The following is a 12266-nucleotide window of genomic DNA, read 5'->3' as shown; positions in this document are numbered from 1 at the left end:
CTTTCTCGAAATCTATTACAACATCGGATGGTGAAATAGTTATATTGTTTTGGAAACTATATTCACAAATAGATTTTAAGCAATTAGTGTATGATATTGTACTTTTATCGGAGAGTAAACATATAACGAGTGGTATATAATAACCGTTGATAAAACCATGTATTGTAAACATTTGTGTAAAGTATTTAGGGCAGTATGAAAACGTACCATCCATGTACAACCATTTTGATAACGCAAGAGCTTTTAAATTAGAAATGCAACTGAAAACAACATATTTCAACTCCTTGTTGTTTATTAATAAAAATAACTCATCTCTATTTGTTTGAACACCGCGTTCGTCAAGAATTAATTGAACTTCTTCGATTGATTTAGGGAATGGAGGCAATGTCTTTCTTCTAGCATTATATATATTTCTTTTTATATTACGTACATCACTTACTTGCAAATGTTCCGTTAGTGGCAAATTTTTAATAGCGTTACAAAATATTTTACTTGGTTTGGTACATATATCTTCAGTTGCCTTGCGTTTTACAATACCAGTCACGAATTGTTTTTGGAGGTTTTGATCACTTAAAGATTTATGGTTATGGTTTAAATTTTGTTCAGTGATTATTTCGTCATCACCTACCGTTTTTAAAAATGCTGTGCAAGTTTTAACTGTACATCGCCACTTATCCTCACCCGAACTCAGAGGCCGATTAGTTTTCCGAAATTTAAATTTTTCAATTATTTTCAAGCTTTTTTCGTGCTGCGAAACGAATTGTTCAGCCATCGTGACTTCACTGATTAAACTGAATACGATATGTACTAAGTAGCCCCATGCCGGATGTAGTGATTGATCCATCAGTAGATACCGGTATTACTGCAATAACTATTCGATAACGTGTTGGTATTTTTAGACATCACTATAATTTCTGTGATATAATTGCAAAAGTACACAATCATAGTGACTTTAATAATTCAAAAGTTTTATATATTTTACAAACGGCGCGCAGCTGAATTTGTAAGTACCTTTTAACATAGATAGAAATTTGGGCGCAGTTTACATTATACCTTTTTAATATGGATAACAATTCGGGCGCAGTTTACATTATACCTTTTTAACATAGATAAAAATTCGGGCGCAGCTTACAAAAAAAAAGGTCATTTGGGCGCAGTTTACGTATGCCCGAAAAATGTATTTCAAAAAATGTATACCTAGATATATAGGTACATTTTGAATCTTATTTAGTAGGTTATTAACTGTATTAAATAAGGGGCATAGAGCACTAGTACTTAGACATTTAGAATATAATATCTATATTATGTTGATTTTTTTGGCAACAAAAACTATTAAAAAAATACTTACCGTCGACTTTTATGTATGGGTAGGTAGCCAGGTGGGTACCAAAAACTTATAATTGTTGGGCAATATTGATTATTAAAACGAAATTGTTGTCAACTTAAATTGTGATGATTTAATTGATACATGTCTCGTCAAGGAAAGAATTATGAGAAACAATTTATAGTTTACTATTAATTAATGATATTTCATTTTTTACTTTTTGTAGGATATAATACCTATAACAGATTTTACATTCATGCTTACTTTAGTTCATAAGTTTTTAAGTTTGATGAGGGATGAGGTGAAAAGGCGGCAAATTGGGAAGTGATTGCTGTTGACGGGAAAAACTTAAAAATATTTGCTACTGGGTATATTCTTGTATGCGATACTTGGAATTAACTTTTCAAAAATGAATGGATAGGTATTTACTAGTTTTTACAACGTTTTGAAATATCATATACATATTTAATATCATAAATATATATATATATAATATATATTGATCTGCAAAATCCCACTTTGGGACTAAGTCAACATTTTAAACATTATAATAATCGCACTCAAACCTTCCAGACGAAATGTCTCCGCTTTTCCACCAAAAACTTTATATAATGTCTCAAACCACTTACCTACTTCACTTAACACAGATTGTTTAAAATAATGATAAATGTTATAACAATATAAATACATTTGCGAACCTGCTTAAAAAAATCAAATAAGAATATAACATACTTCATTGTCTCTTCTACGTTTGGCCTCTCTGGACTTTTTAGCCGCCATGTTGTTCCTCTTTCTCTTTTCGTAATATTTAGCGTCTTTTTTTTCTCTCGGAGTATCTGTCTTCAGACGTCGAAGTTGCATCTGTTGCACACCATATATTTTACAATCACACACATAACCATGCAATTTGTCATTTTCTAAAAAATAATTTAATTGAATTACTAAACGTACTAAAATATGTATAACACAATGAATTATGAGAAGAGGTATGATACCTACTGCTATAATTACTTTGTATGTTGCAGGACGGACAATTTGTTGTCGAATTATTTTGACCGAAACTCAATGAATCCATTCAGTTGCTAGATTTTATGCTTGGTTTTATAGGGTTTACTTATGGAAACTGCCCTTTTGCTGCCAATAATAAACATTAAAATAAATACTATAAAGCTACGAAAAGTTATTTTTAAATTGGAAATACAACATCAACCACTTTATACAGGGTGAATCGTACCAAGCATGCTTATTGCTCACCCCCGCTTTTTTGTCCAACAAAGGATTTAATCAAATTTTGATTTAAAGTATAGGTAAATCGTACATAATGACTTTAATATCAAATATTTAGAGTTCAAACGAGTGGGTTATGAGTTATTTTACTTTGTGTATTAAGGGCACATAATAGGTCTATGATAATAAGTTTTGAAGACATATAATGGAAGTTAATGAGCTGTAATATGATGGTTTAAGATAGTATAACCATTATTATTAATGTATTAATATTTTGTACTTGGTAAAAATGTTCTGAGTATAATAAGACGTACTAGATTGAGTATACTAGTTTCCCTGTATAAAACATTAAAGACATTATAAACCGATAGATGTAATATATTATAAATTTTAGTGTAAACTGTGTAGGCTATTAAGTAATATCTAAACGTAAACATATTTTTATATTTGGTAATAATATTGATAATATATACTATATACAATATAGTTGAATATAATACTTATATACTATATTTAGGTTATACATCTAGACTGTTACTTGGTGGCTGGTGATTCATATACCTATCTAAAGTACCAATGTCCTATATATTACCTAACTATTTGACCATTGTTATGACTCCATGGTGTACACATAAATTACCAATGGGGAAAGGTTTATTTATAAATATGTACTTTAAAAACATTTACAAAGTAAAAGAATGAGTAGAGACAGGAACCCGGAGGAGGGTAGGTTTGAACACTAAACTTTCCTCTGCGAGTGCGTCACTGTCATATGAATTGAGTAAGCTGATTGTATACCTATTTATCTATCTATATATATAAGAATCTAACTTGATTTTGGAGACGAAGGAAACCGGTTTTGAACCCTCCTTATAAATTATAATAATAATAATAATTAACTAATTACCAATTATTTTCATATATTCACCGATAACGATGTCTGTTCCTTTTTTTTTATTTTATTTTTTATTTTATAATCGTTGTATTATTTGCATAGCCAAAATATAGTCTTATGTTTTTAAATTAAATTATAAAAAAATAATTTCTTCCGGAGGAAGGTCGGGCAGCTAGTATGATATAGACATCTTAATAATAAACGACTAGGTACAGACTAACCCATTATAATGATAAATATTTTAATTAAAATCTGTCTATATTCTACTAAAATCAATAATATTTAATCTTTCTGTATCGATTACCTTCATCTAATTAATAATAACATATAACAATGTAACATATTATCTGCAAAAGAGGATTTTTCGCATCAATAAATTGGTATAGGTGAGTGAGTCCAACCATTTTTTGTTGTCTCGTATACATGCCGTGTGTTCCTAAACTTTTGCATAATATTGTTATCAAATCCATCGGGTTTCATTTCAGTTAGGTTAGAATAGCAGATTGCTGATAAGTCAATCGGCTTGATTACCTTCCCTCCAGCGGCTGACCAATCTGATGAATTTAGGAACACACGGATAATTGAGTTCGCGCTGCCATCGGCATCGAGTCTTTGAGTGTATACAATTATATAAAAGTCAAATATTCATGCAGTACCTACATCCCTCACTATGTTTGGATTTTAGATTGACAATATTGATTGTTAAAAATGTATAATTAAAATGTTTAAATGGATACCTTGGGTTTTTTTAATGTCTTATAATTTTAAATTACCTTACAATATTATAGAAGTACCTATGCGTTGGAATTAAAAGCGGTTATACCTATAAGTATAGGTAATAATATTTTAACAAATCTCTGCCATTTAACTGCACTTTAACTTACCAACTTTTATTGTTAGTTTTATCACTGCCTATATCAGATATTCGTGAACGACTGTAGACTGTACATAACTATGAAGGAAAGCAGATACCGCTATACGAATTTGAGAATCAGGGGTAATGACTAATGACTGCTCGTTTGGTAGCAATATTTTGCTTTAATTTGTACAACGCTCATAAATATAAATGTATTTTTTTTTTATTTTATTACATATATTTTAACGTCATTTTTTTACTCCTATATTATGTATGAATAAAAATTAATAATATCTGTATAGTGTATAATATATAGGTACGTTATGTTATATTATTGTGGTATTCAATGGTTTACGTCTATACACGGTGAGTGATGACTGCATAGCCACCTATAGATGCATAATAATATGTCAGCTTGCACGCGAGCGCAATAATTATCAGTCGAGAAACAAAACACCATAATCATTTGTAACCAGGTCTAAATTACACCCTGTACTAATTTTATAGTTTTAGGGATAGACATTGTATTATGGTAATTTTCTATGCCACTTTTTATTGCCGTATTACAATGACTATATTTTCCAATGCCTGTTATTCGTCGTACCTACACACTAACATTTATCGACGGCGACATCGAACAAGAACACGAAATTTAATAATTACCAATTTACCCTATTTCTATTATAAATGTATATTATATGAGACACGAGTTTTATAAATCGCATAACATGCATCAAAAAAAAGATTCAATTGCGAAAACCCTACAATTATCATATTATATATTTTTACATATAGTACCTATATATTAGCCATTCTAAATTCTAATATTATGCCAATATGCCATAACACATAATACGATAAATATCTATAATAGGTACATAAATACATAATAATAACATAAATATATAACAAGTATCCTTACCTACATGATATTTGACATGCATGTATAATTATAATCAATGTCACATGATGAATTATTATTATCCTATCAACCGATGAGTTTCAAGTATTCCGTATTATAACAACAACATTTCTTTTTAGAAATTTTAAAATTTTTAATGCATTTTTTAATTTGTTGAGACAATTTTTAATCTATTTATCGTGATATGACTAAAAAAAAATTGAATTCATTGAAATAAAACATAGTACCCCGTAATTTAAATCATTTTAATTTTGAATTATATAACCATAGCTTAGCTCCCCCCTCCAAACTAATCCGTAATGAGTGAGTGAGTGTACGGTATTTTAGTAAAAAAAAATTAGGTCAAAATTGACCCAGGCTGCAGAGGACCATTGGGTACTATGCCTCCACACAAAAAAAATAAGCCATCCTAGGTAAGTGTAATACCTATAGGTATATAGCTATAGAGTCCATGGACTATAAGAGCTATCAGCACATTTTTGGGAAAAATATAGATTTAATAACCTGAAATACAATTTAAAATATAAAAAGGGGCACCTAGCTTGATTCTGCCCCTGGCCCCAAAATATCTCTGAACGGGCCTAAATCGGAGTGTTATAGGTAACCACTAACCGATGATACCATTATTGATATTGTAACCTTACAGTGTCTAAAAAAAAAAATTGAGTGGTTTATATTATAGGCGACCTGCTATAATATGGAGCTCTACAGGTTCCCCTGCAGGGCTCTGAAAAATCAACCATCTACCCGTATTCTGCAGTGTCTATATAGACTAAAGTATTTGTATTTTGTTTGTCATTAGAGCTGTACCAGATCACAACTGTAGTTCAGTACTCGGGGTCTGGTTGTATTGAAAGTTCAGCTTGGGTTAAGGGTTTTAATGGGGTTTAAAGTGTAAAAGTTTTTGCAAAAGATGCAACACAGTGTGGAAAAGATTATCTTCTCTACAACCGTGGTTTGTGACAATAACCACTGACCACTGCTACCGACTAAGTCAATGGACGGATCGTGGCAGGAGGTATGGACCATGGACCTAGCCCCCCCCCCCCCAACAGACATATTGTTTATCCATTTTTTTTCCATTCTATAGAGCTTGATATTACTATATTCAATTTGAAATTTGTTATTTAATAAATACCTAATCAATAACTTATTTATTACATTAAGATCATACTAATATTGGGAAAACAATTTTAAATTAAGAATAAAGTTTGTATTGTAATTGTAATTGTTGTAACAAAAAATTGTTTCCCCCCCTCACCCCCACCGGATCTTTGCTGTGGATAATATTGTACACTCAAATTCAATTATTTAGTATACGAGTTGAAAACCCAAAGCGCTAGCAGTATTGATTATAGTATCAGTAATCACATAATTTTTATCAAAAAATACAAGCTATTATCATATTTTTTTTCTAAGCAATGCTTTCATGTTTCTTTAATGAAAATCTGGATTAATAGCATAAATGATTATATTCAATTTTGTTTTGCGCGTTTGAAGTTTGTTTTCAATTTATGAAACTATAAGAATTGAATTGTTTTAATAACAAGTTTCTATTATGTCGAAAATATTTACCCCGACTAATCAAATTCGTCTAACTAATGTGGCTGTCGTTCGGATGAAAAAAAACGGTAAACGATTCGAAATAGCATGCTATAAGAATAAAGTAGTTTCGTGGAGGAATGGCATGTATGTTGAAAAACCGGGTTATAATACTTGTTGTTTAGACAAAATTAAATATTTTCTTGCTCTTTTGCTTCTATAGTGAAAAAGATATTGATGAGGTGTTACAAACACATTCAGTGTTCACTAACGTATCCAAAGGCCAAGTGGCCAAAAAAGAAGATTTACAAAAGATTTTTGACACTGATAACTCAACCGATATTTGCAAACACATATTAGAAAAAGGAGAGTTACAGATTTCTGATAAAGAAAGATCTGCTCAATTGGATGCATCTTATAAAGATATTGCCACTATTGTTGCAGGTAATAAAAAAAAATAATAGAAATAAATGTGCAATATAAATTTTAATATTGAATGATACTTTTATTTCCAGATAAATGTGTTAACCCTGAAACTAAAAGACCATATTCTGTTACCATGATAGAAAAAGCAATGAAAGATGTACATTATTCAGTAAAACCAAATCGAAACTCTAAACAACAAGTAAATACTAATTGCTTGATAGACTTCTAATATTCTCAATCTCTAATAAATAATAATCAATAAATATGTTATGAACAGGCTCTTGATGTCATTCGTTTGATCAAGACTGTACTTCCACTTGATAGAGCTATGATGAGGCTCAAAGTTGAATCAACGAGCAAAGATGCAAAAAAATTAAAAGAAAAATTTGTTGCTTTAGCATCATCTGTGGAGTCTGAAAATTGGGATTCTGGAGAAATTACTTTGGTATTACGAAAATATTATTATTACTTGTAAAAAATATTTAAAAAAAATTAATGTGTTAATTGTGTTGTTATGTAGATACTACTTATTGATCCTGGAAATTATAGACAAATAGATGAACTTGTGAGATCAGATTCCAAAGGTACTACTCAAATGGAAGTTCTTAGTTTAAAAGAAGTTGTAGAAGGAGACACTTTTTTGGATTGAAGGCTTTAGGTTGTTGTCTTGTGTAGAGACTTAATCAACTATCATTAATGTATTACTGTTGTTATTTTTTTTGAAGAACTGATAATTTATAATTGGTTATTTTATTACATTTAAAAAACAATTGATAAGTTTGTGTATACTGTTAATATTGTAGACTATAAGATAATATTATATGTCTATGGTTAATATAATGTATATATTTTTGCAATATAATATGTACGCAATGGTAATGTCTAAAAATGCATAGGTAATAATAAAACCTCTTAATATTAAAAACAAATCAATTTAGCATAGTTTGAATTTGTTCCTGCTACAGTCTTGAATTTTCACGGCATCATTGTCTTGGCCTTGTATCCATAAATACTATTTTCCAAACAATAAAAACATTATTTTAATATTTTTAAACAGTATCAAATATTAAATTAATTTGTCATAATTTATAAAAATAAATAATTAGAGAAAAAAAAATAAAAAATATTTTGTGAAATTGTGAACCCAACATACATTTAAATGCACCTTAATACCTCATATTTAAAAATATTTCTTCGGGGGTTTTTTTTTTCAAAATTTCAATGGTCTATCTAATCTAGAAAATGTGATATATTGAATCCCATTTGAATTTACGATAATAGAAACAAATTATTTATTAGTTGGTTCTAATTTAAAATTTAAATGTTTATGCTAACTTTCTAAACTATAATGACCTATTACTTATTTCAATATTCGGTGTTATGCCACCATTGGTACTATTTAAATAATTAAAAAATGTAACTAGTGTTATAATTGGCATTTTCAATTTTCAATCAAAATGAAGGCGCTGCCAAATATATCTAACTGGAATTCTGAATAAATAAAAGGAAAAATGGTACATATTTAAGATATTATTAAATTATTTATACTTAACTACATAAACTACTTAAAGTTGGATCATAATTATTGTTATCTAAAATTAACTACATTTTAGAGTATATAATTTTTTACTATATGTACCAGTATTTATTTCATCTTCAAATTGTTTCCATTTAATTCTTTCTGGAAATTCTTTATCTTTATACATTAATAACAATACAGATAGTTCTGCCTCAGGATAGTACATTAAGCGTAATGAACTAACTCCAATCATGTCTAGACACCTACGGAATTGTGCTACAGTTACATGTCCTTTTCCGTGAGGATCAAATGTCTACATAAAACGTAATAGTTAATAAATATAAATTCCCAAATTAGCTTGTCAGTTTTTTACTTTAAAAAATTGTCCAATATCAATTCGATTTGAGAAAACGTAATTTTGAAGGTTTCTTATTATTATCAATACATTATCTTTTATATGTGCTTTATTTGTTATTACTGGGTGATTAATGTTTTTATTACAATATGATCTTGCACCTTTTTCTTTAATTTTGTCTTTTACCTTTGCAATTGAAATTATATTATTTAATACCTAATTATAATTTTGTTTGTTAACCCAAATAAATTAATAATTAATATAATTTTTTATGCAATGAAATTTTACTAATGTCTACAGTCTACTGGAACTTCAGATTAGTTTTGGTTTTATTTTATTTTAATTTATTTAAGAGGACGCTACTCAACCATTTGTTGTCTCCGTCTTACAAATGTGTAACATAGCACATTTACGCTCAGCAGATTACATTTAATTAATAATTCCGTTACATTAAAAATTAAAGTGAATCGACCTATTATGTATGTGTCAGGATTTTTTACTATAGTTCAATTTTTAAGGAGTTATGAGCATTTCTAATTTAAGCTATTCTATAATTTACACACACTAAATTTGCTTACCAATAGCAAGTTTCATAATAAGTCGATTCACTCTAAAATTTGTGTTAATTATATATAGGTAACTAAAAACGTTTAAAAAAAAAAATAGTTGAAATTACCGAACAGGTATGAATGTATGATAATAATTTATAATACTCACATCAGTAGACATTGATTGTAGGTTATTTTTTTTCACCCAGTTCAATTCATCTAAAAATGTTTTAATGTTAGTCTAATGACCATTGATCGAGACTAAGTTCTAACAAATGCATATTTTTTTGGTAAGTCTTTTGAACATCCAGAGTAAGATCCAAATAAAAGATAATAATCCAAATTGCCTGATGGCCTGATTTCGTTTAGGTACAAAATTATAATTAGCTAACTTTTGCATGTTCATAGTTTTTAGAGCTATTTTACTTTTTCTAATTTTAAGTACCTACTATTTTTTGATATTTTCACCTATGTTCTGACCTACATTAAGCATGAAATCTAAAATACATTTTGTTGAATATTTTTTTATTTGCTCATCGATAATGTCAAAAATTAGAATTTGAAATTTATTAGAAAATCTCACATAGGTACTGAAATTAATTTTTAGTAAAGGAACAGCCAGTAGGTACCTAATTCATGAACTGTGGTCACCTCATATAAGTTACCATGTAGGTACCTCCTAATAGTCCTAACTATAAATTAAATAATTAAAACGAATTTGTGAAAAAATGAATGATTCACTAGATGTGCACTTTGTAGCTTAATATATTGTGTACCTAGATATAGCAGAGTTTCAAAACGTTGTAACCAGTGGCGCACAGAAGTATTTTGAGAGCACATGCAACTAACAAAAGTGACCCACCCACCCACCCATTTTTTATTTAAAAAAACGTTCTTTTGAACTGTTATTATTTTTTTACTTATACTTTATCTAGGTACCTATAACCATAGGCGTCTATACCTCCCTACCCACCCACCCACCCACCACGAGAGCACATGCAGCGTTGCACCCCTTGCTAACCTATCTGGGCGCCACTGGTTGTAACTGAAAAAATGTTCAAACAATTATATTCGTAAAATTGTTGACCAGAGGCCAAAGGGCCGATGATAATATATATGAGCACCAGGGGAGGACTGGGATCAATTTGAAAAAAATGATAAAAATTTGCCACTATACTATTACAAACTTAACTTCTATAATTTAATTTTTGACTTTTGGTTACACACGGCTCCCCATAATCAACAGGTGGGTGATAAATGTTTTTAAAATTTGTGTTTGAGGTAATATTAATATTTTTTTATATACGCTGTACTCGAAATTATAAGCCACAGTTAATTCTACAGTTTAGAAAATGAGATGCACTACTACGATTCCACTTAGATACATTACAATTTAACATTTAAACAGCAAACTACCCTACTCACGCGGTTTTTAGTTGGGTTTGGTGAAATTTAATCAAACCTAACGCTGTCAACGACATTAACCGGTATTATTATTATTTTGGTTATTTAAATTAATTCGATAACAGCTATCTACTGCCGCCAAATCATTTCGAACTCTTACGCCAACTTACTGGCCATCGCCAGCCACTCGATTTCCTAGTTAGATAGCGCTGCCATGTATACGATTTACAACGATGTGGATGTGGATAAAGCTCCATCAGATTACTTTTTGATGGTAGACTCATTGAAGAGTTTCAGATAAAATGTGATTGAGCAGAGTCGATGTTAGTCCACTGTCCACTACCGTATAAGATGTTCATAATTGATGTCGTAAAAAAATCGTTAAAAATATTATACCAAGTGGATTATTTTTTACCAGCCTCGGTAATTTTACAATTTGTACTTACACATATTAGTTATTACTTATTAGTTACTAGGTAGTCGGTACATTGAAAACAGCAAAATAAGTTATGTGCCTCCTTACACCTACAATATATTAATGGACACCTTATAGTCCTTATACGTATACCTTATATACGCGTATGAATTGTCTTATAAGCTCATACCGTCATTATGTATAATTTCACAAAATTGCCCGTACGGTACTTGTCCATCGGAATCAACAAAATAGCTGACTAAAAATTGTATCTCTCCGTCATTCAACTTGATGATAGATTTTAATGGTCCAGACAATGCATTTTCGAATATAATATCTCAAACAAGAGAAAAAGAAAAAAATACTTAATTTATTGTACAGGCATTCAACTTAAATATAAATGGAATGCTTGAGTATAATTACCTGTTACAAATCCAGTGTTTTTTACATCGTATATTGAATAATATTCCCAAAAATTAAATTTGATGAAATTCACTACTTCGCGAATTTTGTTACAAATTGTCCAAAAATCTCTATTAACTTTAGATGTGTGCTAAAAATAAAATATTAATATTAAGCTTTATCTAAATTATATAAGTTATAAATACGACTACTAACCTAACCTATTACATTTCAATATTTGCACATATTTAATACGTGCAAATATTGAAATAAAATACATAAACATAAACCAATAAATTACCTTCATTAAACTGTTGTAAATTTTTAATTAATTAAAATTCCAAAAATTATGCTAGTAAATAATAAAATAACTATTGGCAATTATATAATAGTATGTTTACAAATAATAATTATGACTTATGAAAATAATG

General features: G+C 29.3%; 3 protein-coding genes across 4 annotated transcripts in view; 1 reads left to right on the top strand and 2 right to left on the bottom strand.

Annotated features, from left to right (window-relative positions):
- Positions 1 to 2440, bottom strand: part of LOC111032303 (cell death specification protein 2-like) — a 5450-nt gene extending 3010 nt beyond the window's left edge. The window contains exons 1-2 of one of the 2 annotated variants that reach the window (XM_022312574.1): positions 2336 to 2440; positions 2057 to 2241 (exon numbers count right to left, since the gene is read on the bottom strand). In XM_022312574.1, coding sequence (XP_022168266.1) covers positions 2057 to 2241; positions 2336 to 2399 — 249 coding nt within the window. In that variant the 5' untranslated portion in view covers positions 2400 to 2440. Of the gene's footprint in view, positions 1 to 2056; positions 2242 to 2323 lie in introns of both variants that reach the window. The other variant, XM_022312573.1, reaches the window with a different exon arrangement.
- Positions 2441 to 6772: 4332 nt separating this feature from the next.
- On the top strand, positions 6773 to 8121 carry LOC111032309 (ribosome maturation protein SBDS). Its single transcript, XM_022312581.1, has 5 exons — positions 6773 to 6913; positions 6990 to 7210; positions 7282 to 7391; positions 7470 to 7637; positions 7713 to 8121. Exons 1-5 carry the CDS (start codon positions 6783 to 6785, stop codon positions 7839 to 7841), a joined length of 759 nt encoding a protein of 252 aa, XP_022168273.1. The 5' UTR covers positions 6773 to 6782; the 3' UTR covers positions 7842 to 8121.
- A 351-nt stretch (positions 8122 to 8472) lies between these two features.
- Positions 8473 to 12142, bottom strand: LOC111032301. Its single transcript, XM_022312571.1, has 6 exons — positions 12137 to 12142; positions 11857 to 11986; positions 11624 to 11770; positions 9777 to 9833; positions 9085 to 9251; positions 8473 to 9024 (listed from the first exon to the last, which is right to left on the bottom strand). The coding sequence occupies exons 1-6, from the start codon at positions 12140 to 12142 to the stop codon at positions 8791 to 8793; spliced, it is 741 nt and encodes a 246-aa protein (XP_022168263.1). The 3' UTR covers positions 8473 to 8790.
- Between the last annotated feature and the right edge of the window lie 124 nt (positions 12143 to 12266).

Source organism: Myzus persicae, unplaced genomic scaffold (assembly GCF_001856785.1).
Source record: "Myzus persicae strain clone G006 unplaced genomic scaffold, MPER_G0061.0, whole genome shotgun sequence".
NCBI classification, from domain to species: Eukaryota; Metazoa; Arthropoda; class Insecta; order Hemiptera; family Aphididae; genus Myzus; species Myzus persicae.
Note: the sequence above shows the minus strand (reverse complement) of the source record. Positions and strands in the feature narration are given on the sequence as shown.

Excerpts from the sequence above, each read along its gene's own strand:
- LOC111032309 (XM_022312581.1), top strand. The coding sequence starts at position 6,783 with ATGTCGAAAATATTTACCCCGACTAATCAAATTCGTCTAACTAATGTG. Across the intron at positions 6,914-6,989 it reads GTTTCGTGGAGGAATGGCAT|TGAAAAAGATATTGATGAGG; the intron begins GTATGTTGAAAA and ends TTGCTTCTATAG. Across the intron at positions 7,392-7,469 it reads ATCGAAACTCTAAACAACAA|GCTCTTGATGTCATTCGTTT; the intron begins GTAAATACTAAT and ends TGTTATGAACAG.
- LOC111032301 (XM_022312571.1), bottom strand. Across the intron at positions 9,252-9,776 it reads AATGTCTACTGATGTGAGTA|TAAAAGACAAAATTAAAGAA; the intron begins TTATAAATTATT and ends CAATTGCAAAGG. Across the intron at positions 9,025-9,084 it reads ATATTGGACAATTTTTTAAA|ACATTTGATCCTCACGGAAA; the intron begins GTAAAAAACTGA and ends CGTTTTATGTAG.